The sequence below is a fragment of the Xyrauchen texanus genome, chromosome 34 (genome assembly GCF_025860055.1).
Source record: "Xyrauchen texanus isolate HMW12.3.18 chromosome 34, RBS_HiC_50CHRs, whole genome shotgun sequence".
NCBI lineage: Eukaryota > Metazoa > Chordata > Actinopteri > Cypriniformes > Catostomidae > Xyrauchen > Xyrauchen texanus.
Window position 1 is genome coordinate 17,706,425 of NC_068309.1, and position 27,765 is coordinate 17,734,189.

The 27,765-nt window shown below is 35.9% G+C and overlaps 2 protein-coding genes across 4 annotated transcripts; one reads left to right on the plus strand and one right to left on the minus strand.

Annotated features, from left to right (window-relative positions):
- Window positions 1-219: 219 nt before the first annotated feature.
- Window positions 220-11,154, minus strand: LOC127627797 (chordin-like protein 2). The gene is made up of 11 exons (XM_052104348.1): window positions 10,503-11,154; window positions 10,156-10,268; window positions 7,691-7,784; window positions 7,337-7,482; window positions 6,877-6,970; window positions 6,593-6,657; window positions 6,266-6,440; window positions 5,973-6,161; window positions 3,010-3,186; window positions 2,588-2,680; window positions 220-1,802 (listed from the first exon to the last, which is right to left on the minus strand). Exons 1-11 carry the CDS (start codon window positions 10,585-10,587, stop codon window positions 1,669-1,671), a joined length of 1,365 nt encoding a protein of 454 aa, XP_051960308.1. The 5' UTR covers window positions 10,588-11,154; the 3' UTR covers window positions 220-1,668.
- A 3,151-nt stretch (window positions 11,155-14,305) lies between these two features.
- LOC127627744 (sialidase-3-like) lies at window positions 14,306-27,619 on the plus strand. 3 transcript variants are annotated; one of them, XM_052104269.1, is made up of 5 exons: window positions 14,306-14,488; window positions 16,890-17,125; window positions 26,289-26,325; window positions 26,870-26,961; window positions 27,119-27,619. In XM_052104269.1, exons 1-4 carry the CDS (start codon window positions 14,482-14,484, stop codon window positions 26,914-26,916), a joined length of 327 nt encoding a protein of 108 aa, XP_051960229.1. In that variant the 5' UTR covers window positions 14,306-14,481; the 3' UTR covers window positions 26,917-26,961; window positions 27,119-27,619. The 3 variants fall into 3 exon arrangements, with proteins under 3 accessions (XP_051960229.1, XP_051960228.1, XP_051960227.1); XM_052104268.1 differs by having other exon boundaries at window positions 26,870-27,619; XM_052104267.1 differs by lacking the exons at window positions 26,289-26,325; window positions 26,870-26,961; window positions 27,119-27,619 and adding an exon at window positions 18,369-20,517 and having other exon boundaries at window positions 14,310-14,488.
- The last annotated feature ends 146 nt before the right edge of the window (window positions 27,620-27,765 follow it).

Consider the following 27,765-nt stretch of genomic DNA (forward strand, 5'->3'; position numbering starts at 1 on the left):
AATCTACACCGCTAAAGAGTGCTAATTGACGAATGAATGACTCTTATTTGCCAGTTAATTTTAGTGAATGCAACTTACTGAAATTGAAAGTCTACTGAAAAGTAATTTTGTCATGTCTGAAATTAAATGATCTCATCATAATAGGCTGCTAAGAGTGGTAAATCCAAAAATAAACTGCATTTATTATTTCCAAATAATTATTTATTTAAAGTCCTAAAATAATCCCCATTGGGGAACTGGAATGGTTAAATTCCTTACAATTCCCAACTCAAACTTGGACTGTCAAACTCCAAAATGACAAAGTACCATAAAAGTGGTCCATATGACTTTATCTTAAGTTAAGATTTGATTCTTCAAAAATTCTCCTTTTGTGTTCCTCAGCAGAAAGAAATCTTGTGGGTTTGGAGCAACATGAGGGTGAGTAAATATTTTTTGAGAATTACAATTTTTGGGTGAACTATTCTTTAAAACCTGTTAAATCTCAACAATCAACACATCTTATTGCTTTCAAATTCTGACCTACATTTATGGCATTAGTAGGAATTCTCTTTAATACATTTAAGGTCATTATAACTCTTGGGAAAACAAGCAAACAAGCAATAGAATTGTAACTTATGCTACAGAGCCTTGCATTATAAAAACTGTTGTATTGGTCAGTGTCACACCAGACATTAGCCCAATATATTTATGAAAATTTTAAGTGCATAGGAATGATACATAACCATATCAATACACATACATGCTACATGAATGACAGTGCAAAACATGTTGTATTAAAAACATAATTCTATTAAAGTTATGTTCAAAGAAAATTATATTTGCTCCTTTAAATGTACAATAAATAGTGTATTTTTAGTTGAATCATGATACATATATGACTGACGTGTAACTAAGTACATTGGAAAAAAAAGGTGGCCTATGTCAACTTTATAAAAGCATTCTGGCCAATAAGCTGTTATCATCCTGTGCTATTCCTTTTATGTACATACAGTGGATGCTTGCTATAATAGCATAAACCATTCCTTTTTAAAGGATAGTTCAACCAAAACAGAACGTTCTGTATTCATTTACTCATGCTCATGCCATTCCAAACCTGTATGACTTTCTTTTTTCATGGAGCACAAAGGGCAGAATGTTAGGGACTGACAGCCTCAGTCAAAATTCACTTTCATTGCTTCTTTTTTCCATACATTAAAGAATTGTGACTGAGACTGTCATTCTGCTCAGAGGAAAGAAAGTGTTACAGGTTTGGAACAACATGAGGGTGAGTAAATGATGACATAATTTTCAGTTTTGGGGAAGTATCCCTTTAATGATGATTGCTTTACACCCTTTCTTTCTTGAGCACACCTACAACTTTGGCCCACTTAGTAGCCTACTGAGACATATGCATGTATTCACTCATTTTCCATCTCAAATATAAAATTTTCAGCAATGCCTGACCTCAAGACCTCTGAAAAAAGCAAGGTCCTACAAAGAATTCTGAGCTGTCAAACTCATTAAGACTTGCGCTGAACTGACTCATAGAAATAAACAAGATCTTTAGACTATCTGCTGCCAGCATCTGGTTTTGTACTACATGCACATTGTGTGGGGGTGAGTGTGTTCTTCGTGTAATAAAATGGGTGTCATAGACAGGGATGGCAGTGTTAGAGAACAGGGAGGAGACTAAGAACTGCAAAGACTGTCCAGCTGTTCAGGGTTTAAGTACTTCACTACTTCCTTTATTCCATCTTCACAGCTCCTATTCTTACTTAAGTCCTTCTGCTTGTCCTCCTCTTCTTTGAACTTTCTCCAAGTGTCTGTGCAAAAACATAGAACGAATAAACAAATAGAAAAATGCGTAATGACTCTGCTACTAGCAACACCAAAAGGAATTGCAACACCAAATATTGACAACTTAAACACTGGCCCAATCTGCCATTGGATGAACAAAAAGATTTTGAAATGCACCACTAGTTGAGTCAGGTTGAACCTACAAATGGTTTACTTATAGTTGTCTCTGCATATGAAGTATTGCAACACTGAAAAAATGACACACTTCAGGTATATGTCAGAAACAACAGTTTTGTTACTACCAAGTCTAGCACCTAACTTTTTTAAGATGAAACACAGCAAACACACACACAAGATGCATAAGGAGTGACTGACTGAAATAGTTTAGCAGAAAATGTTTAAAAAGGAAATTCAAAAGCTTTCCTTTATTTATATATAATAGATGTTCAATTTCCTTTGGTCTCCTCTACTGTCTTATATTTTCTGACAGACAAAAATGCTCTAAGCCCAAACATTTAGAGTTGTCTCATGTAGAATCTCAGTTTTCAGGACTGTTTTTAATATAACAGTTGGTTGACACAGAGGAATACTTTTTCCTTTAACTCACTATAACATCAATAAGGAACTCTCCAGACTTATCTGTCTGAGTATTCAATTCAAACTCAATTTAAACTGTATCAAAATATGCAGTAGATTTTTTGATGCATTAATGTGAATCGTATGACATTCCCTGTTTCATAATAAACATTTATCCTAATGGAAAACAAATGTGTTGAAATGAAAAGAACTACAGGCTTATGACTAAACATACCCTCATCTAATGTGGTCAGTAAGATGTAATTTTCGGGATGTTCTATGAGGTCTTTCTTTTGAACATCACCTGTTTCCATTAGATGCAAAACACCTGCAAGGAACAGAAGACAGTGTGAAGAGACAATCAAGGTGAGCAATTTTCATAACAATAAAAGTTCAAACAAAGATTCAGACTGAAGTGTGTAATTTCTGCGGCACTATTGACACCAAACAAAATTACAAAAATACAAGTTTAAATTTTTTTTTCTTCACAAAACACCTCCGTCTTCCAATAGTCAAAAACAGATAGTCTTGTCCCATACACACGTCATTGGTTGAAATATCTTTTCACCCCCTTTTTTTTTGTCTCAGCACCCAGTTCCAGGACTGCAATATCTGTAGTGTCTTTGATCTGTCTGAAAAGAAAAAGTACAACATTACCTTCAACTGTTTTCCAAACTTGCACTTCAACCTCAGTGGTTCCTTGTCTCTCGATGGCTATCATCCGCACTTTGTCCTCTAATTGAGTGGCAGATGAGGATTCAACTTTATATACCAAGAGACTGTTATTGTCCTGGCCAAGGTAGCACTCTGTCCTATTGCTCTCTGCTTTGAGCTCTGTACATTTGAAAAGAAACACAATGATAAAGCATGTGGATCAGTGATGTTATGCCCATTTTTATTACTATATTTTAGTTAGTTATTCATATTCATATCTATTAAATTATTAAAAAAGAAATAAAAATGCACACAATTCACACAAAATAATTACTTGAATACACTATCATGAAAAAGTAATTTTGATATTTTTCTAGGGCTTAATGACTTGTGGTGTAACCATCCACAGACAGTACACTGTTATCACTGATGTTGTTTTAACCCAAATAAATTGAGTACAATAAACATAAATCCTAACATATTATGCTCCATTAATTAAGTGTCTTGAGTAAGGTGGATCATTTTCATGAATTCTCGAATACTACTGGCAATGACAACAACATGAACAAGATTTTTTAGAAAAGAGTTTTTGTTTTTTGAGATGGCACAACTTTAAACTTTAAACTTTAAAGTCAACTTAACATTTTAAAGGTGCAGTAAGCGATCATTTAATGGTGTCCTACTCCTTGAGAGATATTAATGAAATAAGTGGCTTGAGATATTTCACCATTCTCTGTGACAGCTCTAGACTCTGTAAACAGCAAACATGCAGTGCGTGGACCGTAGAAGGCTCTGGAGATGGAGCCGTGGTAGGCAGAGCCGTGGGAGGCTCAGGAGGTGAAGCCATGGGAGGCGGAGCCGTGGAAGGCTCAGGAGGTCGAGGCTACAGGCGCTGGCTCTGGGACCGGTCGAGGCTAAACGTAACTGCTGTGTTATTAAAATTGTTCTGATTAGTACGTTTGGTCATCAAATCTACCAGTTGGGTACTCCGCGCACACTCTAAACAATCACTCACTAAATTGTATGCATAACCCCTATCAAGAAATCTTTGACATAGGGGTTATGCATACAATTTAGTGAGTGATTGTTTAGAGCGTGCGCTCCGCCACCTGAAACTTCCATGGCTCCGCCTACCACGGCTCTGCCCTCGGAGTTCTCCATGGCTGTGGCCCTGTGGCCGACTCCCAGACCTCCTGAACCTGTCCTGTGGCCAACTCCCAGGCCTCCTGAACTTGTCCTGTGGCCAACTCCCAGATCTCCAGACCCTACCCTGTGGCTAGCTCCCAGGCCTCCTGAACCTGTCCCTGCCCTGTGGCCGACACTCAGGCCTCCTGAACATGTCCCTGTCCTGTGGCCACCTCCCAGGCCTCCTGACCCAGTCCCCGTCTTGTGGCCCTTTTGGACTACCTGTTTGCCCGTTGTGCCCCCCCCCCCCCCTTGGACTGCCTGTTTGCCCGTTGTGCCCCCCCCTTGGACTGCCTGTTTGCCCGTTGTGCCCCCCTTGGACTGCCTGTTTGCCCGTTGTGCCCCCATCGGACTGCCTGTTTGCCCCTTGTGCTCTCCTTGGTCTGCCTGCCCCATAATGGTCTTCTGCTCATTGTCAGCCTCTTTGTTATCTTTGATGTGCTGGGTTTTGGAAAGAGGGGGGTGAAAAAAGACTTTTTCTCCATGTTTTGGCCTCAAACTTCACATTGCATTCCTTTAATGGCGACATGAAGTTTACTCAGAATTGGTGTCCGGTGAAAGAACACAAGGACAATTGTGTTTCAGCCCATACGTGCACCAGCGATTTTTTTTTCCATGCGCAGTAAGGAGATGAAATATATGAGCGTTTTCATATATTTCACTGTAGACTGTGGTAACTTTTGGAAAATGCTTGAAAACCGCAGTGTGGAGGGGGAGCGTTTTGAAAATAAAAATGCTGTTTTCAAATTATCCAGATTAATGTTGACGTAGCCTAAGAACAAATTTAATTAATTAATTATATTTAGTTATTTGAAATAAACAGGTCAAGTCCACATTACTTAAATCATTCGGTTTTGTCAATCTGTTGTCTCAACCAGACTTCTTATGTTGAAAAATTTTTCATATTTTTATATCAATGTAACTTGAGTAAAAGCAGAAAGTTAACTCAACCGAGTCAAAGCAAATTCTTTACCTCAGAAAAATTGAGTTTCGATAAGTATACAGTATAAATCAACTTGTCCTGGATTAAAACATGATATTTGTAATATATATATAAAGACAAAGATACCCCATTTAGCCTTAACAGACTGTAGGAGCAAGTGCTGTTAGCAAGCACCTATGAAGGCCAGAGCAGTACACGAGGGGGTGGCCAGCACCACACCCGACCACCTTTGTCTCCCCAGTGGTGATGTTTTACACACCACACCAGGTACTCATTTTAGGCTGAGTCGACCTAGGGGAGGCCTGGGACCAGTTCAGATAATCGTCACTGGTGTTGGCCATGAGCAGGAATCAAACTCAGGTCGTCAGGTTTGTAGCACAGCACGCTAACCGCTACACTATTACACGATTTTTAAATGGTTTCTTATCTTTATCACCTCGGACAACCTTTTTTGTCAATGACCCATGTGCTGAAAGCTGGGATGTAGAGTCATAACTCTCTTGAATCTCTTCTCTTCTTGATTAGAGCCCAAATTTATATAAAGCAAGCCTGTTGAGTGAATTTTAATATCTTAATGTGATACTTGCTAAGAAATACCAGCATACAGTAAATTCTGGATGCTTGTGCTGGTGTACCTGCCAGGCTTCTTAAGCTAGTTAATCAACCAGCTTCACCAGAGAGGCCATGCTGGTCAACCAACTAAGTTGAAAAAGTTTTACTGGTGAATAGAAAAGCTGTGCTGGTCCAGCAGCTAGACCAGCACAAACTAGCATTAAGCCTTGACCAACGTGGAAATGGAAGCTGGTCTTTTCAGCAGGCATGCCACTGACAAGCCTACCTGGACAAATCTTGCAGCATTTTCCTGATGTCTTTATGGGATGTTGGCATGGATACTGGCTGGGACATGTGATGCGCCTGCATTCTTGAAAGCCGTCCATGCAGGTGCACAGAATGCACTCTAAGACTTTGCCCAGCACCGGATGCCACATGTCGCCATGGGAGTAGGTCTTGCCGCTGTACACGCAAGCTTAGACAAAGTCAGAAACTCTTTGAGAGGATATGATTTGTGAAGCGATTCTGAAAAAGTTAATTCTGTTGACACCTCTGTTGAAATGTATAAAATCATTTTACCTCTCTGATGTTTGCGCTGTAGAAGAATCTTAACAGTAGTCTCTGCAGCTCCTTGTAGCGTAAGGTGTAGCGTCTGTAGGTTGAGGCCTCTCGGAGAGCTCCGCAGTGTTGATGGTGTGGCCCTAATAGAGCGACCCCTGACCTGGTCCCCAGCACAGTGATCCACAGAATGCCTCTTGTGTTTCAGGACAAACAGCAAACATTGTTACTCTGGACTTGTTTAAAAACAATCTAACCATATACATAGCATGCAGTGCAGCATGAAAAAAACAAATGGAATTTTAAACTAGCTGCTGCTGAACAGAACCGATTACTGTAAATACATACAACTCCTCTGTTAAGTTGTTGTCCTCCATCCCCAAATGAGGCAGAATTGATATCAATTGCACCCTCTGTTTATTCAAAAGAGACAATATTATTTCAATCACCATGATATTAAGGTGTGGAATTATACCTAAAATGAGAGTACAGCAACTAGCAACCATTTGATTTCAGCCTAAAATATATTTTTTGTAACATTTGAAGACTACAGTACATACAGCAGTACGTTAAATAGGCTAAAATTCTCTAAAATAAATAAATAATACTAATAAAATAAATTATACTGTCACCTTTGCACAACAAGCAGCACGTATCTGGAACTGAAACTGGTGAGGAGCATGTAATGGGCTGACATGTTTTCAATGCACAGAATATATTTCCATTCTATAATGAAAAAAAATTTGAAGAACATTGAGAAAGAACATCTTTTTTTAATCACATCTAGTGACAGTGATAGTAAGATAGTAATATCTTATTGCTAAGATATTTGGCTATTTTGAGATTATCAGCAATGGTCGATAACTGTGCCCAGTTGGCTGATTAAAAGAAGTAGTTGTTTTGCCAAGTGTCAATTCCAAAACCTACCGACAACCTTGTTGATGGATAGTGCACATTATCTATTAAAATGTATATTAGTTAACTGAGTAAAAAAATCTGTGTAAAGTTATATCCAATTTCACATATTATTCCTGAGAGATATATTCTGGTGAATGCAACAACAATGAATACAAAGAATATTGCATGACTTACAGAGCAAGTGCACATGACACATTGGTTGGATTGACGGGATGGGAAGAGTTCATGGTTGGTAAATGTTTCCCCTGTTTGGTATATACTTCCATTATACCTACAGGTTTTAATGGGTGCCCGAAGACCAGCAGGAGTTCTGTGCTCATCTGTAATTATGAAAATAGTTATAATATGGACCAGTTAGAAGACGGTTCAAACAATGATGTATTAGACATCAAATGCATATGTGTGATTTATAATTCTGGAGGCATAATTCTACACAAATATCAAATCATGATTGTGTCATATATAGTTACTGAATCCCAACATAAAAGTACCATAAATTGATTAGACATAAGGGGTGAGAAATTTTACCTGCACAACGAGGGCAGCACTGCTGTGAGTGAGTCACTGGATTTTCACATCGCAGAACAGGGCATTTGATGGGGTTGCATTTCACATGACCAGACTACAAGTAGTTACAAGGTTTACATGAATGTACATACGATGATTGCCCCCACATGAAAGAAGACAGAAACACTAACAGATAGCAGACACATAACACATTGTAGGTGATTTTGACAAACCTGTCAAGAAAATGTCCTGGACCTATTGTACTCCAAAATCCATAGAAAAAAATAAGGAGTTATATTTTACATCTAGAAAATGAAGCCTCATTTTAGAACTATTACATTTTTTTCACACTGTAAAATTATTTGACCGCAATTCGAAAAAAGATGACGTGATATTATAATCAGTGTTGGGTGTAACACAATTACAAAGTAATTAGTTACTGTAATACAATTACTTTTCAGTCAAAAGTAGTGTAATGCGTTACATTTAAAAAAAAAATTGTAATCAGATTACAGTTACTGACTTTCAGTTAATTGAATTACTTTAATTACATTATAGGTTTATGGTTATTTGTAATATATTATTCATATAGAATACATGAATTATGGCCCCGTAATGAGTCACTGTGAAGGAGACGTGAGGTTCTGATTTAATGACTAATGTGTGACAATTAACAAGAAAGAAATATAGACATTATTTTGAATGTGTTGAACAGAAAAGTGTTTTAGAAAGTAAGTTAAAAATAAAGTAATTAGTAATATGATTATTTTTAATGAAGTAATTAGAAAAGTAATCTGATTACAAGTTTTGATCAATAATTAGTCATTTGTAGTGAATAACTTTTTTAAGTAACTTACCCAATTCTGCTTATCATTACCGTAACGTGAAAAAAAATTATATATTATTTCAATTGTAAAGTATTTATACATCATTGTAATATTCCCAAATTACTTCTTTTCATTTTCACCAATTTTTATTTCTAATGTCATTGTACAACTGCAGATTTTTTTTACTGTCTAGGCTACAGCAGGAAAAAGACTGTTATGGTAATGAAAATATTCATTGTAAAAAATGGGAATAATAAATATAAAATGTCCGGACTTGTAACAGTAATTAATTAATTATAGGCTTCATTTTCTTCATGCTGAATAAATAAGGGGGCTGACACAAGTGTGCTCATACACCCACACGTGCAACTGAGAAAAACAAATACCATTTACATTTATGGTGAGATAACAGTATTATACACTGCCTTGCCAAAATAAAAAGTTGCAAGTTTAAATAAGCAGATATGATCGGATCATTATTACATTGATTCATATATTTCAGCTGGCAACAATTATTTTAACCCTAACTGATGCAGTATGTAGCTTCTCATTTCATAAACAACCATGTTGGAAGACGTATCCCATGGTCTTGGAAAAGATGTTTATGTGTTTCAGAAGGGGCAAATTATTGGCCTGCATCAAGCAATAAAACAACAACTAAGGATATTGCTGAAATCACTGGATTTGGTTTAAGAACTGTCCAATGCATTGCTAAAACCTGGAAGGATGGTCGTGATCGGAGATCACTAAAATGCATGGTGAAATCTCATTGTAAAAAATTGTTAGTAGATCCTATGGCTATGTTTAATAGTGAAAGTAAGAGCATTTTCATACATATGACAAGAAAATACAGGATTGGGACTAAACAGCTGTGTGGCTACAAGAAAACCACTTGATAGTGAGACTAACTGGAAAAAAGGACTTCAGTTTGCTAGGGAGCATAAAGATTGGACTGTGGAGCAATGGAAAAAGGTAATGTGAACTGATGAGTCCAGATTTATCTTATTCCAAAGGGAGGGGTGCGTTAGGGTAAGAAGGTAAGTGCATGAAGCGATGCACCCATCAAGCCTCTGGACGCAGTGTTATGATCTGGGGTTGCTTCAATTGGTCAGGTCTAGGCTCAGCAACATATGTTAGCTGACTACCTGAATGTACTGAATGACCAGGATATCCCATTAATGGATTTTTTACTTACCTGATATCAGGGGTATATTCCAGGACGACAATGCCAAGATTCATCAAGCTCAGATTGTGAAAGAGTAGTTCAGGGAGCATGAGGAATCATTTTCACACATTAATTGACCACCATAACCTCACTGAAAGTCTTTGGGATGTGATTGAGAAGACTTTATGGAGTGGTTTGACTCTCCAGTCATCAATACAAGATCTCGGACAAAAATTAACGCAACTCTGGACAGAAGTAAACGTAGTTACGTTGCATAAGTTTGTCGAAACAATGCCACAACGAATGTGCGCCTTAATCAAAGCTAAAGGCGGTCCAACGAAATATTATAATTATTATTTGTATTATTATTATTATTGGCCAGGCAGTGTATGTTAAAGGCAATTCATGTGTCATCAGCCGCTTACAAAAATACAAAATCGTATAGCTTATTAAAACTTTAAACAATAATTAGGCTTGAAAAGGTGGGTACGTACTTCAGTGCAAGTACAACGCATGCAGAACATGAATCCAAAGGGTTCCAAATAGGGATGCCAGCTATCTCCTGGCCTGTAAGTCTTCTCTTTAAAAGTGCAAAAAACGCCAGACACTGCATGTAAACAAAAAGACGACACTCGTGGATGTCATATAGTTTGAGTATCGGTGTTGTACCTGGGCATAATCAATTATTCTGAAAATAAATCTGAAAGTATACAGTAAACCTATGTAGCCTAATTTGATCAAGATAAAACATCGTCGTTGTTATATAACTTAATCACACAGCATTTTCAAAACAGACTGTTTACCAATAAAATATTCTTTGATGTATGGGGTAGTCACTTACTTTTTCCAGGACGAATTGCCTCTGTTTCACCCTGAACAAAACATCGCATTGTTACCAAAATGAAAACGTGTTTCAAGTAAGTCATCGTTTCCTTCCTATTCCTGAAAACTGGGTACAGGATTTTCTTAAACCTCTCTGCACTTTATAAGTACGACGGCAATCGCTAACTTTTGTGGGAGTCTCTGTAGCGCGTCTATGTTTTATCAAAAGCGCCTCCTACAGGAGAATGAACTTGACCGTTGTCTTTAACAAATATATCATTTTTAGCATTCATTTTATTGAGTGAATTCGCAATGAATTTGGGTTTCAATAGTAACTTATTTACAAATGTGAGGTTGGCCAGTGATATATTCAAGAATGCACTTTTGACATCCTCTCTATCAAAAACAAATTTAAACAGCATTTCGTTATTTTATAACTTTTTTCTTTCATATATATTATGACCATATAAACTGAGACATGAATTTGTTATACTTCTAAAAAAAAAACATATTTGACACACCGCAAAGCTATTTAAGTGCAAAAATATAGACATTCTGTTATAAATTGGGGAGATCATGGTAGGCACACTTTTTACTCCAGTGAATAGGTATATTTCTGGGAATAGGTCATTTTGTTTCTATATAAACATATCTTAAAGGGATGATTAAGAACATCCCCCCTGTTGTTTCTTCTGCAGAACACAAACAAAGATTTTTAGAAAAATATCTCAGCTTTGTAAGTCCATGCAATGCAAGTGAATGGTGGCCAGATAAAGGTCACATAAAAATAATCCATAACACTCCAGTGGTTAAATATGTATCTTCAGATGCAATTTGATAGGAGTGGGTGAGAAACATAAATATTTAAGACTTTTTTTTTTTTTTTACAATGAATCGCTACTTTCACATTCATTTTCTTTCACATTTTGAAAGTGAATGAGTAAATAAGGACTTAAATATTGATCTGTTTCTCACCCAAACCTCACATATAACTTCTGAAGATATTGATTTAACCACTAGAGTCATATGGATTAATTTAATGTGGCTTTTATTATATTTATGGAGCTTCAAATGTCTCCAATTGTGGGCATAGACCTAAAATCTTGACCAAAAAATGTAATTTCCAAGTTATTTGTTCATACTCTCCACTTTTAGATTAATGAAAGCTTCTTTGAGGTAATGTCCTCTAGAATGCAATATTCTGTTTAATAATTAACTTTTATTTTATTTACACCATTTGTCAGAAAAGCATACAAAGTAAATGCCCTTACAAGTTAAAATTCTCAGCACATGATCAAAATAAATTTGACCCAAACCAAATACAGAAAAAAAAAAAAACTAAAACAGGTACATTTATTTTCAATCAATACAAAATACCACAAAATTCCCAAAAACATATACTGGTCTTTGTAAACATGTTTTTTGCCAACTCCAAGAACACTATGAATATGTAAACTGTAACAAACAAATGTATGAAAAAAGAAGCAGAATGTAAAGCACCTGATAGATTACAGTTCTTCTCATTCTAAAGCTGTGCTTCATCCTCTATCTCCTTTTCATGTCCTTCAGCAAAGTCTGTGCTTCCTCATATTCTCTCTTACAAGTATCCTTCCCTTTGTTGAGGACATTATCTTAATAGTGATTATATAAAGCTTTACAACAGTGAATCTTTGAAAAAGCCATGGAAAAAAAGGTCAGATTAATAGCTTACTGAATGAAAGCTGCCTGCAACTAATGGATTATATTAACATTCTATTGCTATTATAGGTTTTCAACATGGAACATCCACAATAATTCCACTGAGGCTCATGCATGCAGCACAGCCAAATACACTAGCGATCTGTAAAGTGTTGAAATAATAGAGGAACAGCTGCAGAGCCAAATAGAGCTTTTCCAAGAAAACACAGTGCTGCACAACCACTATAACATCTCTACAGTATGCTTGTAAGTTGACCTGTAAATCTTCAAAAACATGTTAGTTTGTGCTAGTTCATGGTCAGATTTCTTTACTGGTACATTTGTAAATATTTCCTGCTGTCATTAATGTTGAAGTCGCATCAATTGGTTTGATTTACACTGGATTCCAACCTTTAGCAATTTATCATTTTAATTAAGTAGTCCTATGCGACTAAGGCATTTCAAAACAAATCTAGCAATAAAATGAGAGAGGTTGTTATTATTACCTGAGGGAAAGAATGCTTCTGCTATGTTAGTGATAATGGAAAACTTAGCATTCAGTAAATGCAATTCATATCTTACTGGGTTTAGATTCTGATGCTGCACATGATTAATGACCTCTGACCTTTTTCTCTCTTTCAGAGTATGGCTTCTGAGGACGGTCAAGATTTGCATATGGATCTCTATACACAAGCAGGTTCTTTAGCATGTGCTCTAAAACACTAATGGCATCTTGAATTCCTATGTCAAGAAAAAAGTGTTGTATTACAACCAGGGCTGGACTGGTAATCTGGCATACCAGGCATTTTCCCAGTGGGCCGACACACTTTGGGGCGATCAGGGGAGGATTGGCCATCGGGAGAACCGAGGGGTCTGGTGGGTCAGCTGCGAAACGGGCTGAATGGGCCACGATTAGCTAAAATGAGCTGCAGCATTATACAGAACGGACCACAAAATGGCACTGCAGTACGCAGAAAAGGACCCCCCCCCAACCCCCAGTTGCTGTAAAATCCCTTGCTGATTTCCCTCCCCTGTCCAGCCCTGATAACAACACAAACAAACAGCATTTATTCAAGTAAAACAATAGACTGGTTCGGTTTTTAATCATAAACCCAGGAAGAGAGTTAGCAATTATTATTACTTTATTTTTATAAAATTTTTTGGCTTTGCAAAAGTTTAGAGTGCACTTCAAAACTCGATCCTGAAGCTTTTTTCCTTTTTGATATTCTCTTGTCCAATGCTTTTCTTTGTGCTACGAGCCAGTGCCCTGCCCCTTTAAGATGTATTAAAATGGTCACTGTGCAGTGTTAAATAAATGTCTTAATTAATGTTAAATTTTAAGAATTCAGAAGTATTTTTGCTTCAGTAGTCACCTTCATTACTTGGATGAAAGAATTATCATATTTGGAAACAATTTGAAGGATAACTTTCTTCATTGTCCAGTTTGTAATTCCCCAGTCCTGTCATTTCTTTCAATTTTGTGGTCACCTAGACATCAACAAAATGTGAGCAATTAGGCTGCAACAGAACAAAAGAAAGCCTAATGAAAACACTATTTGTTTGGGAAGCTCTCTTTTTTCCTTTATAGATGCAGAGATGCAGACAGACCTAAAAGTTAGAATAGTTTTAGATAGCTCTAGAGGCTATATTAAAGACAGATCAGACATAAAAAGGTGCAACATACACTTACACTACTCAATTACAGTAAGCATGGTGTTAGGCACTTAACAAAAATTGTGCACTTTAATAACTCTAGAAAGATAGAGACACTAGAAAAGTAACTTACATAAACTGCAACCCGTTTCAAATATCTTCACAACCTATACCTGACGTCCGTGTTGCATGGTATCCTAGCAACTGTGGTGAAGCAATTTGGAAGTGTAGTATTTTCTAAATGTTTATCGAGTCTGTTGAGATTTTGACTCATACAATAAGAAAAATTATTCTTTAAAAATAAAGAATTATCCTAGAACCTGTTTCATTAATACAAACGAATTAAATAAGTTTATATAGCAAGAACAAGAGCACGTTGTTAGTTCGGAACTACATGTCCCACAATGCATTTAAACAAAACATAACGCTATCGTTTGTTCTGTTTGAAGCTGAAGCCCATTGTACAAAGGTGCCTCAGTTTGTTCCTTGGAAGCAGCAGATGCCATAACTCCGCCCCCACTCTAATCTTTTACATATGAAGCCTGTACTGAGTACCTCAGTACAATCAGATGAACCTTTCTCCCATCGCGGAAACTGAATGATAATTGCATAAAAAAAAACGAACTCCGTAAACTCAAAGGATTATCCGTTGAGAGAGAGAGAGGCGAATGAAAGGCAAGTGCAAAAATTGTATGTACAAACGTTATCTGTAACAGTCTCAAGATTTCGGCTTTGTATGTGCAACATTAGGCTTATTAAAAAGGCCAGTAGCTACAACACTCTCTAACTTTGCATTATTTACAACAGCATATCTACATGTCTATGTGTCTACATAGACATGTAGACGAGTCTTACGTTTGAGCGTTTTTGATGAACTGATATAATTATAATATTTACAATATGTACATCAATGTGTTGGCGTATAGGATAAACACGATGTACATACAGTCTGAGACCCAGCAACGCGAGTCACGTGTTAAAGGTCAAAGTCAATTGTGTTGCAACGTTTCATACAACAACATGTAAACAGTAAAGAAAATTACATGACGCCAAATGCAGATTCATAGTGCTTAACAATGAACAAACATGTACAGTTTTACTTTAGCTTAAAGAGACAAGTTCGTTACAAACAGCCTTGTAAAATGGAAGAAATTTAGAAATTCTTCATTTTATAGAATATGCCAGACAACATTGTTTGGTTTAATACATTATCACTGCATTTGTCTTCATGTGAAAAGTAACATATAATGTATTTAAGTATCGACGTTATATTTAAAGTATTGTCCACATACAAAGAAGTACAATCCTTCCAGAATTTCTGTACAAATGGACAGTCAAAAGCTAATGACATAAAAACACTTCCATATGTTTACAAAATAATCTGTAGTTCATACAGTATCAAAATCATGTCTATGGAGAGTCCTCATAAGGATAGGTGTACAAACGTGTGTGTGTGCGTGTGTGTGTGTGTGTGTGTGTGTGTGTGTGTGTGTGTGTGTGTGTGTATAAAACATTTACTCTTAATGGTGATCGATTTGTAATTCCAAATTTTCATTCTGTGAGGAGAAAAAGAGATCATCACAGACTTTCTTAAAAATATTATGGAGAAAAAAAAATTGAATCAGGATCATAAACAAATTTTATGATTCAACTTTGAAAGTCGAGTCTGGCTCGAGTCGCATATTTAAGGATTGTCAAAATTCTTAGCTTGACTAAATGAAGAAAATTACTTGACTTTAACTCGAGAACCAGAGATTCGAGACTTGACTTTGACTTGAATGACTCGACAATGACTTGAAAGTTTTTTTTTGATTATTTTCAATAACTTATTACAAACAGTAACTAAATGAGTTTAAAAAGATATTGCGACATCAATTAATTCATATGCAAAAATGTAAGCCTGCCAGCACCACTGATTTGCATCTGTGCAGTTAATGCTGCACTCACAATGCACCAAAATTACATATGATTGTCGAGTTCCCAAAATAATCTCCTTTGGATATAAAGATTTTGAATTAGACCATTTGAATAAAAAAAAGTATGAATATATGCAATGCAAAATTATCCGATACAACCACCACAACCTCGAATTTCATCAGACATTTCAAAAACCTCAAGGAAAGGTAAGTAAATCATTTCATTATCCAGAAAGTTTAATATGTAAAATTACTGTTCAAATGTTTCAGGATTGTCAGTAAATTAAAATGATTCACGGTTAATCTCATGTTTTGTAGCGTGACAACTTTAAAATGACCCAACTTTCTCTGAATGTGTGTGTGCCTTTTCTAAACCTTCTCAACAGTCAACAATATACCATAACCACTTGTTGGCAATATAAAAACATAACAGGCAGATTTGCAGTCAAAACACTTTATTTAAAATGTGACAAGTAGTATAAAATATACAGAATGACTCGTGACGAAAGTGCTCTCATAGTGATTATGACTTCTGAAGACATTAACTAAAGCCCTTGAATGCAATACCTTTATGACTATTTTATATAAATGTCTCGAAGGGATCTGACTGTCTTTAGAAAAGTTTCGATGGCATTTTCTTTTCCTCTTACCTCTGTATAATGCCTAATAAAGTATTTTGTGTATATATATATATATATATATATATAACACATTACTGTTGTACAATTCATATAAAAAAGTGAATATAAAAATATATATACAAGTTAATCTTTTCAGAGCAAAAATAAAAATGTATCTATTTATTTTAGTATTGTGGCTTGATTCGAATTGAAACTCATCAGGACTTGACTTGCTTGAGGTGAGTCACTGACTTGAATTGCTTGATTTGACTGCAATTGAGACTTGACTCGAGACTTAATGGTTAAGACTTAAGACTTGCTTGTGACTTGAACATGTGTGACTTGCTCCCACCTCTGTTAAAACTTCCTTCACATTTCTTTCCAGCTATAACAAAAAAAAATAACTTACAATTTGTTCAATTCTTTGCAAGTGGAATCCAGTATGCAGGAAATAAATCGAGATAAACCTTTTGCCTTAGTCAATAGAACACACCCTAAATGTCTCTGTAACTAGTTAGCTATGTTTACTTATTCATCCAGGAACCGTTGGCAACATGACATCAAAGAGCTGCCCAGAACCCCACGGAACTCAGTCTGCACGAACTACATTATTCAAACAGGAGAAAAATAGGAAAACCTACAGAATTCCAGCTCTTATCTACATCAGTGATGGACAGACCTTCCTTGTCTTTGCAGAGGAACGCAGCACTCCTCGGGACAGTGATGCGAAGTTGTTGGTCATGAGGAGGGGTTCACCCCAGAATGGATCCCTCCATGTAATGTATACCTTAACTTACTAGATAATAAAGATGATGTTTTTATATTTAATATTTTATTTCATAATTTCCATTTATTTTGTCCATTAAAAGGCATACTTTAACATGTATAGTGGCACATACATAATTTTCACCCAAAAATTATAAGTCTCTCATCATTTACTCACCCTCATGCCATCTCAGATTCGTTTGACTTGCTTTCTTCTGTGGAACACAAAGATATTTTGAAAGATGTATGATGTGTTTTTGTCCAAACAATGCAAGTTAAAGCTGTAGAAAATTTCATGTTCCAAAAAGGACAAAGACATCATAAAATAAAACAATATGACTTAGAGTAGTTTAATTGGTTTTCTGAAGCGATATGATCAAAATTGATGTCCATTCACTATCAATCATGAAACTATATCCTCAGTCTCCTTGGTTCATTCATAAGAGAAGCTCGTCGACACACTTCCTCACGCTTTACGCATGGGCAGAGCACTTTATACAAACCAGGTATCAGGTTTGCGGTTGTAACGCAGTTCCATGGAAAGGAGGAGGCGAGAACCGGCTTTTCAATATAAATAATAGTTTAATATAAAACTTAAACGGAAGACACACACATGATGGACATGTCCGTAAACGATCCTCTCTCTCTCGCACAATTCTCCGCGGTCGGCCTTTATCCATCTCGGAGGCATAATTAGCCTGATAAGGGACCGGGTGTGTAGAATCACGACCTGGCCCCGCCCTCTGCCCTGCCACAGCGGTTTTCACACCAAGTTCAGCTATTTTGAAAATGCAGACACAAGTTAAAATGTTACAGTCGCAAGTACCACTTAAATGTACTGTGGTTGCCAAAAGGTTGATGATAAACACTGAAAAATTAACATGCAAGTACCTGAAGTTTAGTACCTGGTAACTGTGTGCAGCGTCAAAGTATCACCCTCTTTACCACCCTCTCTGTATTCCAATTAGACTGGATGTCATGATTTATAGTGACTAAGGACTTCCTCATCCAAAGTGATCGTATCGGTTCAGAAGACATTGATTAAACCACTCAAGTAATATGGATTACTTTTATGCAACCTTTTATGTCCATTGACTTACGTAGACAAAACTACATTATATTCCCTTCAAAATACCTTTATTTGTGTTCCCAAAGTCATATGAATTTAGATGACATGAGGGTGAGTATATGATGAGAGAATTTTCATTTTGGTGGGAACTATCCCTTTAATGAATGATATGTCATTGTTTCCAGTGGTCTCCTTCTCAAACGCTCTCTTCTGCCTGTTTGCCGGAACATCGCTCTATGAATCCTTGTCCAGTCTATGAGAAGAAATCCAAAACCATTTTTCTTTTCTTTATCTGCATAATGGGTAATACCACAGAGCTTTACCAGATTATTACAGGAAGGAATCAAGCCCGGCTGTGTTACATCACTAGTACAGACTATGGCCAGAGCTGGAGCAAGGTAACAGATTTAACAAAAAATGTTATAGGAGATGAGATTGGCAAATGGGCTACTTTTGCAGTTGGACCAGGACATGGCATTCAGATGAAAAACGGAAGACTAATCATTCCAGCTTATGTTTATTACATACATTGTAGATGTTGGCCCTTCCATTTTCCTCTCAAAGTCAGGCCTCATGCTTTGTGCTTCTATAGTGATGATTGTGGTATCACCTGGCAGATAGGAGGAAAAGTCCAAATGAATTCATGTGAGTGTGAAATGGCTGAGATAATAGACCATTCTGATCAGAGTCATTTGTACTGCAATGCTCGTTGTTCAAGTGGCTACAGAGTAGAGGCTTTAAGTGTGAGCAACGGAGCAGCATTTGACAACCCTCATTTTGCACAGAAACTTAGGGAGACCCATTACGGCTGTCAAGGTAGTGTGCTGAGCTTGCCTTTACCAAAGCCATCAGATGAAGACAACAAGAAACAAAACATTTGCTCAACACGATTAGACACAAAGACTTGGCTACTCTATTGCCATCCAACTAATAAATCAAAGAGGGAAGATCTAGGAGTTTACTTGAATAAATCACCCTTGAATGCGTCTGGTTGGGGCCGGCCATGGATCATCCATAAGGGTCCCAGTGGATACTCCGACTTAACGCAGTGTGAGGAGCACTTTGCTTGCCTTATGGAGTGTGGTGAGAAAAGTGAGATTGAGGAGATAGCCTTTGTGCAATTTGAACTTAGTGATGTTATGGATGCTAGTGATGAAAGTGCAAATTAACTTCAAGTTTACCTCGTTTGTTAAATTCACGATTAGGATTTGTATCTTTAATCAGTTGAGAAAATACAGCTGCATTTTAAACAATTTATTGAAATTATTCATTTAAATTATTTGCCATTTATTTAAAGTTCCAAAATATATTTAAAACATGAAAGTTTTATTATATCATATAATTAAGCAGTTATTGTGATTTGATTATGCCTGTTGGTATAAGTTTGGTAAGTGTAATGGTCTATGATTTGCCATGTAGTTATGTTTTTGCACTCACAAAACAAAATCTGAATTATTAACCATAATAGTAGTATGGTGGTCACTCTTTATTTTTACAAAGTCATGTCTTTTAGCATTGGAATCCTCAAATCAAGGCTCAAACTGTAAATTCTGAAATGTTACCATTAGCATTACTTCCTTTAATCTTACCTTTGAAAGTCGAGTCTGGCTTGAGTCGTTAATATTAATACAAAGTTTTTTTATGATTATTTTCAATAACTTATTACAAACAGTAACTAAATGAGTTTAAAAAGATATTGCGACATCAATTCTTAATCTTAAAAATATTATAAATATCGATATTTGGTGGTATAAATATTCTTTATACCACCTGCTCTTGGGGAGTACCTAAAATGTATTTTAGTGTTCCATTTGCACTTTGGTGTGTTAATTTTAAATGTTATATTCTTGTAAATATCTGTTGCATCTGTAATTGCTACTGTTGTAATTAATGTAAACATGGTTTAGTCCAAAGAAATGCTGTTTTCATGTAGTATGTGCAGGCAGTTCCTTTGACCTCATGGCTTGGTGTTTGCTCTATGTATTTTCAGCTGTGAGAACTTATATAGACAGGTGTGTGCCTTTTAATAATCACGTCCAGGCGATTGAATTTGAATATACCTGAGCTAAATTTCAAGTGTCATAGCAAAGGGTCTGAATACTTATGTCAATGTGATATTTCAGTTTTTTTCTTTTTAATAAATTTGCTATCAAATGTTATCAAAAATCTAGTTTTTGCTTTGTCATTATGGGGTGTGGAATGTAGATTTGAATTTTAAATATTTTAGCATTAGGCTGCAACAAAACAAAATGTGAAAAAAAAAAAAAACAAAGAGGTCTGAATACTTTCTGAATGCACTGTATAGGGCCATACATTTTCACTGCACTGTTTCCAGATTGATGACATTAACATTTCTGAAATTGTTGAAATAGTTGATTTCAGTTTTTGTCATGAATTATATATAATAAAAATTAGTTACATTTTGACTCTAGGTAACATGTATATTTTAAGTGCTATGTTGTCTCCAGAATGTTTTTCTGATGCATAAACGTGTCTGTTTTATCATATATTATTTGTTGAATGACTGGAAAATTTCTGGTAATTAACATTAAAATAGGAGAAAATTCACAGAGCAGTTGATTTAAAACAATTGCTGAATTTATGTTTCAAAAACAGTCGATCAGTCTTCAAATCATGTTACATAGATTTAGCAACAACAACAAAAGAAAGTTATCTTAACTACTTCGAGAACAGTTTCATGGAACTTCAACTGCTTTTGTATGAGTGGATCACATTAAAGAAAGATATTGCAATACATATTGATTTTAATACTACATACAAAGATACAGTCCATATAAACTCAGAATTTTTGTTTTCTGATTTTATTTTCAGCTCACTTAAGTGTAAATATTTGCATGAGCATCATAAAATTCAACAGCTAAGACATAAACTTAACAAGTTTCACAGACATGTGACTAACAGAAATGCAATAATGTGTCCCTGAGCAAAGTGAGGGTCAAAATCAAAAGTAACATTCAGTATCTGGTGTGGCCACCAGCTGCATTAAGTACTACAGTGCATCTCCTCCTCATGGACTGCATCAGATTTGCCAGTTCATGCTGTTAGATGCACTATTCCACCAAGGACCTGCCTTACAACAGGCCTACAAGCTCTCAGTCCAGCCTCTCTGTCTATTGCGGACAGTCTGAGCACTGATGGAGGAATTGTGTATTCCTGGTGTAACTCAGGCAGTTATTATTGCCATCCTGTACCTGTGTGGCAGGTGTGATATTTGGATGTACCGATCCTGCGCAGGTGTTGTTACACGTGGTCTGCCACTGCGAGGACGATCAGCTGTCCTTTCTGTCTCCCTGTAGCATTGTCTTGCAGTATGGATATTGCAATTTATTGCCCAGGCCACATCTGCAGTCCTCATGCCTCCATACAGCATGCCTAAGGCCCGTTCAAGCAGATAAGCAGGGACCTTTCTTTTGGTGTTTTTCAGAGTCGGTAGAAAGTTCTCTTTAGTGTCCTAAGTTTTTATAACTGTGACCTTTATTGCCTACCGTCTGTAAGCTGTTAGTGTCTTAATGACGGTAAAACAGGTGCATGTTCATTAGTTGTTTATGGTTCAATGACCAAGAATGGAAAACATTGTTTAAACCCTTTATAATAAAGATCTGTAAAGTTATTTGGATTAAAAAAAAATATCTTTAAAATACAGTGTCCTGAAAAAGGGGCATTTCTTTTTTTTTGCTGAGCTTAAGATAACAAACAGACAGACTATTGTCATGTTGTTACAATATACGTCACATATCTGTCTAACAATGTCCATTGACACATTGTGAGCTTAATAACAGTTACTTGAAATGTAAGGAGCCACAGCTTGATCTTGTTTTGAAATCTTTGGCGAAGCAAGCACTAGGAGTGCACTTTCGCTTTGCTGCACTCCTATTCACATACTGTATGACCGCAATGCTCGAAGTCTACCATTTATTTATCATATCATTGGATGAATGATATAATTAAATAAATGTATGTGCAATTACACTCTGAAGATCATAACTTGCGGCATACTTTCACATTTAATTTCATAAGCATATGGTCATCCAAAATGTGTTGGGATACAGTTATTCTACATGCTATAGCATATTTAATGTTAATAGCAGGGATATACTTCCTATTTAAAATACATTTACGTTAGTGTTTTGAGGAACAAATCCAGGACCTTCTGCTCTTCGTGACTTGATTTGTATGTATGCTTGTGTACTAGTGACTCATGGCATGGAATTAAATAGATAGAAGAAATGCAGGCATGCAGCTATTTCACAACCCTGAAGGACGGGAAACTGCAAAAATAATAAGAAAAGTATGCGGAACATATGCCAAAGCATTATTAACTTTATAAGTATCAAGAAAATGCAATCCAGCAACACAAACACAAGACCTTGTTTTGTACATGAATAAACATTATGGTCAAAACATAGCATGTAGGCTGCATGCTCTCTAAGAAGAATTATGAAGAATCACCCTAAAGAGAAAGAGAGATGTGTTTAATACAAAAATAATTCTGGACATTTTCCACTAACATTAGACTAACTTCCCAAATACTTTGCCTTTTTCTGTTCAAAATAAATGTATTCTTAAAAGGACAATTTCTTTCAGTAAACAAACAACAAAATGACTGCTTTTTAAACAAATTCATGGACAAGTGCTTGAACCTGACTATTGCCTGCATAGGATATTTTTGGGCATCATTGTTAGTTTACATTTAAATCTTACATTTTGTCATTTAGCAGACACTTTAATCCAAAGTGACTTACAAATGAGCAATATAGCAAGCAATTTGTCATACAACAGTTAACAATATCTGCTGTATCGCACTACCAAATTAACTGATGTACTAATTTGACTAATGTCAATGAATGCAACCTTATTGTAAAGTGTTACTGGTTTAGGATTGGGGTTAAATTGAAGACATTTTGTGAGAAAGCTTGTTTAAAACCCTGATGTTTCTCTTCTGTAGAGCACATGTGGTTTTCCAATTAAGATTATGGTTTTAGGTTAGGGTTTAAAAATAGGAAAAATCATAATAGCACAGATTGTTGGTTAGTTATTTTTATCTATGGCAGTAAGTCATGAGTCCGGGTTGGTAAAACTGGTCAGGCAAATACAGCTGAAATTTTAATTCAGATAATTTTCCATTTAATAACACTTGTTGAATATATGCTGGTCAGATGAAGTCAGAATGAGCATTAAGAAAAATGCAATAAAGAAATCATCAATAAACTCTTCTTCTCCTGTCTCTTAGCTGAAGAGTTAACAAATTGTTGACTGGCTTTGGGTACCAGACAAAAATCAGATATTTTATTATCTTCTGATGTACAAAGAGACCTAGTAAAGTTCACTTTTGCGTTACAACATCAGTAAAATCTGACATTTCCTGTCTGATTTGATTTGAATTTCTTGCACGGCTTCTGTACGCTGTGGCAATTTCAAGGCTGGACTAATGCAATGCTCTGTATGCCGGCCTCCCAGCTAGTGCAATTGTGCATCTGATCTTCAATCAGCCAAAGAGGGCTTTCTTCAAAGCAGTCACACTTTGCCTAGAATTGCAGCCATGTACTGTTGACATTTTCTTGAGGGTATCACCCTTCCCATCTCTTATGGACACTTATTGGCTGCTTTTCTTTATTATTTGGTCCAAGTCATCAATTTCAAAAACATTTATTTTTAATTAAAATTTGTTTTATAATTAAATAAATTAATATGGTGGCACAATTATATTTTTGTCTTCAAACTAATTTCAAACATTTAAGCATACGCCTTCAGATCAAAAGATTTTTAAGATCATGTGAAACATTTCAGTCAAGTGATTTAAAAGTTTTGACCAGTAGTTTAACTCTACCCTCACTAGCAACAGGGCCAATTTGGTTGCTGAAGACCTGGCTGGAGTCACTCAGCATGCCCTGAATTCGAACTCGCGACTCCAGGGGTGCATATCGCTGCATATTATCCAAGTTTTTATCGCATTTCAAATTTTTCCTCCTAACTGTGCCGTGGTCAGTTCTTTCTTTTTTTATTCTTTAGAAATTCCTAAAACAAAAGGCTAATATTTAATATGGAGGGGCAGAGAAATACCGTAAAGAAATTATACTTGTTATATGAGGTAATAATGTTATTTTGTCTATATTGCCAGACTGAATTTCTCGCATTTTCTTAATACCAAAATTTTTAATATGATCCTTGCGATATGCCCCTACCAACTTTCAAACCAAACCTACGCCCTTGATCCCCACAGCCACCACCATTATCTCCTTGAGCAAGTCACTTAACTCCAGGTTGCTCTGGGGGATTGTCCCTGTAACAAGTGCACTGTACTGTACTGTACTTTAAGTTGCTTTGGAAAAAAGTGTCTGCCAAATGTGTACACTGTAAAATATTGCTGTAAAATAACGGCCAAATTCTGAGAGGAACATTCTGTTTTCCATTAAAAGAGTAATATACTGTAGAAAACAATGCATTCTGGGCAACATTTTCACTTTACCGCCAATTTTCAACACTAATCTTCTGTTTTTATGTAATTTGATTTATATCATTTCTAAAGTGTTTATTGCTCTTTTTTTTATTTTAATAGATTTTTCAATATAATGTATTTTAAGCAGATGTGTGCAGCCCACATAACTTAGATTTTCTAAACATCTAAACTATTTTATTATCAATTGTGCCTTTGTACAATAAAGAGTGAAAATGTAAAGTAAACATGTTATTGTAAATTGAAATAATCACAGAAATGTACTGCATTTCATTTTTACATAAAAAGGCTGTAAAATAATTCACAGTATGAATACTGTAGAATTACAGCACATTGCTGGTGTCTCTGCTGCCAATATTTTACTGTACAGACATAAACCGTATTTAATTTTTATGGTAATACACTGTAAAGTAATTTCACAGTATGAATACTGTAAAATTAGAGTAGATTGCTGGTGTCTGTAATGCCAGTAGTTTACCGTTATTTCACAGGAACCTTTTTTACAGTGTACATGTAAATGTTCAGTGGGTGAACGCAATTCTTTTAAATACCCTTATATGTAACACTCAAGCAGAAATCAGTTAAGCGCTCAGTGGGTGAACTGTGATCTAGTAAATTCACTTATATGAAACACACAGAAATCAAGTAATGTAAGCATTCATTTGGTGAACTCTTTACCTTTAAATACCCTAAAGTGTAAAACTCAGGCAGAAATCAAGTAAGCCTTCAGTAGGTGAAATACGTTCCTTTAAATTCACTGATATGAAACATTCAGGCAGAAATTAAGCGTTTAGTTGATGAACTCCCTTCCTATAAATACCTTGATATGAAACACTCAAGCAGAAATCAAGAAAGCACTCAGTGGGTGAAATTCCTACCTTTAAATACCCTTATATGTAAAACTCAGGCAGAATTCAAGTGTGTTCAGTGGGTGAAATGTGTTTAGTTAAATTCACTGATATGAATCATTTATAGAAATCAAATAAGTGTTCAATTGGAGAACATCTTTTAAACATGAAACTTTCAAACAGAAATTAGGTAAGCATTTAGTGGCTGACATTCCTTCACTTAATTTCACTGAAATGAAATTCAGGCTGAAATCTAATAAACGCTCAGTGGGTGAACTAAGATCTGTAAAAAACTTATATGAAACATATAGGCAGAAAGCAAGTAATCATTCAGTTGGTGAACTCCATTACTTTAAATTCCCTGATATGTAAAACTTAGACAGAAATCAAGTGAGCATTCAGTTGGTGAACTCAAGATATAAAAACACTCAGTAAGAAATCAAGCAGGTGTTTAGTGGGTGAACTATCTTCCTTTAAATGTACTGATATGAAACCTTTGGTGATCAGGCCTTTGAAGCTCCTAAAAAGCATATAAAGTCAACATAAAAATAATCCATAAGACTCCAGTGGTTTAATCAATATCTTCTAAAGCGATCCAGTTGGTTTTGTGTTAGATCAGACCAAAATATAACTCCTTTCTCACTGTACATCTTACCATTGCAGTCTCATTGCTGACTTTATCTTCCTTTTTGAGCTTCAAAGGCCTGGTCACCATTGACTTGCATTGTATGGACCAACAGAGCTGAGCTATTCTTCTAAAAATCTTTGTTTGTGTTCTGCAGAAAAAAGAAAGTCTTACATATCGTGGATGGGATGAGGGTGAGTAAATACAATTATTTATAAAATGTTAATTTTGAAGTGAACGAACCCTTTAAGCCTGTTTTGTCATGTGGACCATGAACTGATGGATCCCAACAATATGATTTCTGGCATTACTATCTTTTTGGGGACATTTGATCCTGACAATTTAGGCACAAAACACACACACACACACAAACACACACATGCAGTGACCATTATACTTCATACAGTTATAAATAACAATAGAGATACAAAGGTTGCACCCATTCAAAAATTAAAATGGCATTTTGATTAAATTCTACAAGAGAGTTTAGCTAAATTAATGACTTTATCTGCTTTACTGTTACTGTCCGGTAGAGGGGTAAACAGAGGAGGTAACATTTTTAATCTAGACTTAGTGATTTACTGTAACTATTACATCAATCATTTACAAAAATTACAATTTTAAGCACACATTGCATTATTAATGTGTACTCTATCTGATTAATACTAAAACTGATTTCTGAACTGATTTTGTGCTTGCTGATAAAGAAAATTTCTTCTCTCAATCTTTTGTCCACAGACCAAGTACATGTATGGATCCATCTGAACCTGCTTGGAGAACTGTAATTACCATGGATATTATACATGGGCAGTAACCTGGAAAATCACCAGGTTTGTGCATTAAGACATATCTTTACAATCAAAAACTGTTAGATGGTTAAAGGACTTTGGTCCAATTTGTTGTCAGTTTTATTTTTTATGTAACTAAATATCATGTTTCAGAATATTAAACAGGAATACAGAAGGCCTTCCATTTTTTTATGTGCAGGTATCCAGCACAGCCCTACAATATTGCAACAATCAAGAGAACTAATGCAAAATTATATTCAATTGCATTTAGCACATGCATGTAGAAATGCACCTAGAGTAGTCACATATTATGGGGCAGTGTTGGCTCAGTGGTTGAGGCTCAGGGTTACTGACCAGAAGGTCAGTGGTTCAAGCCCCAGCAACACCAAGATGCCACTGTTGGGCCCTTGAGCAAGGCCCTTAACCTCAGGTTGCTCCGGGGGGTTGTCCCTGTAATAAGTGCACTGTATGTTGCTTTGGATAAAAGCGTCTGCCAAATGCATAAATGAAATGAAATATTGTATAAAAGCAATGCAAAATGTGTATGGAATCTGTTTTACAGTTTGAAAGGTGACAACTCTGAACATGTTCTGTTGACCAAATTTGGGTAATATCCTGTTTCGATAGAGTATAAATAATGGAACTACTGCAGGTACTTCTAGGTATTTTTCTGTGAAGCCCCCTCAGTAAGTATTTTGTTGTTGCTGCAGTAAAGAACGTTTCTGTAAGTGCTACTTTTAATAGTCTACTGATGAATTATCAACTGAAGCCCAGCAGCAAATAACTCAAAATATCATCTTTTTTTCTGCACAATTAGTATTATATGTTATACATTTTGACTTGCAA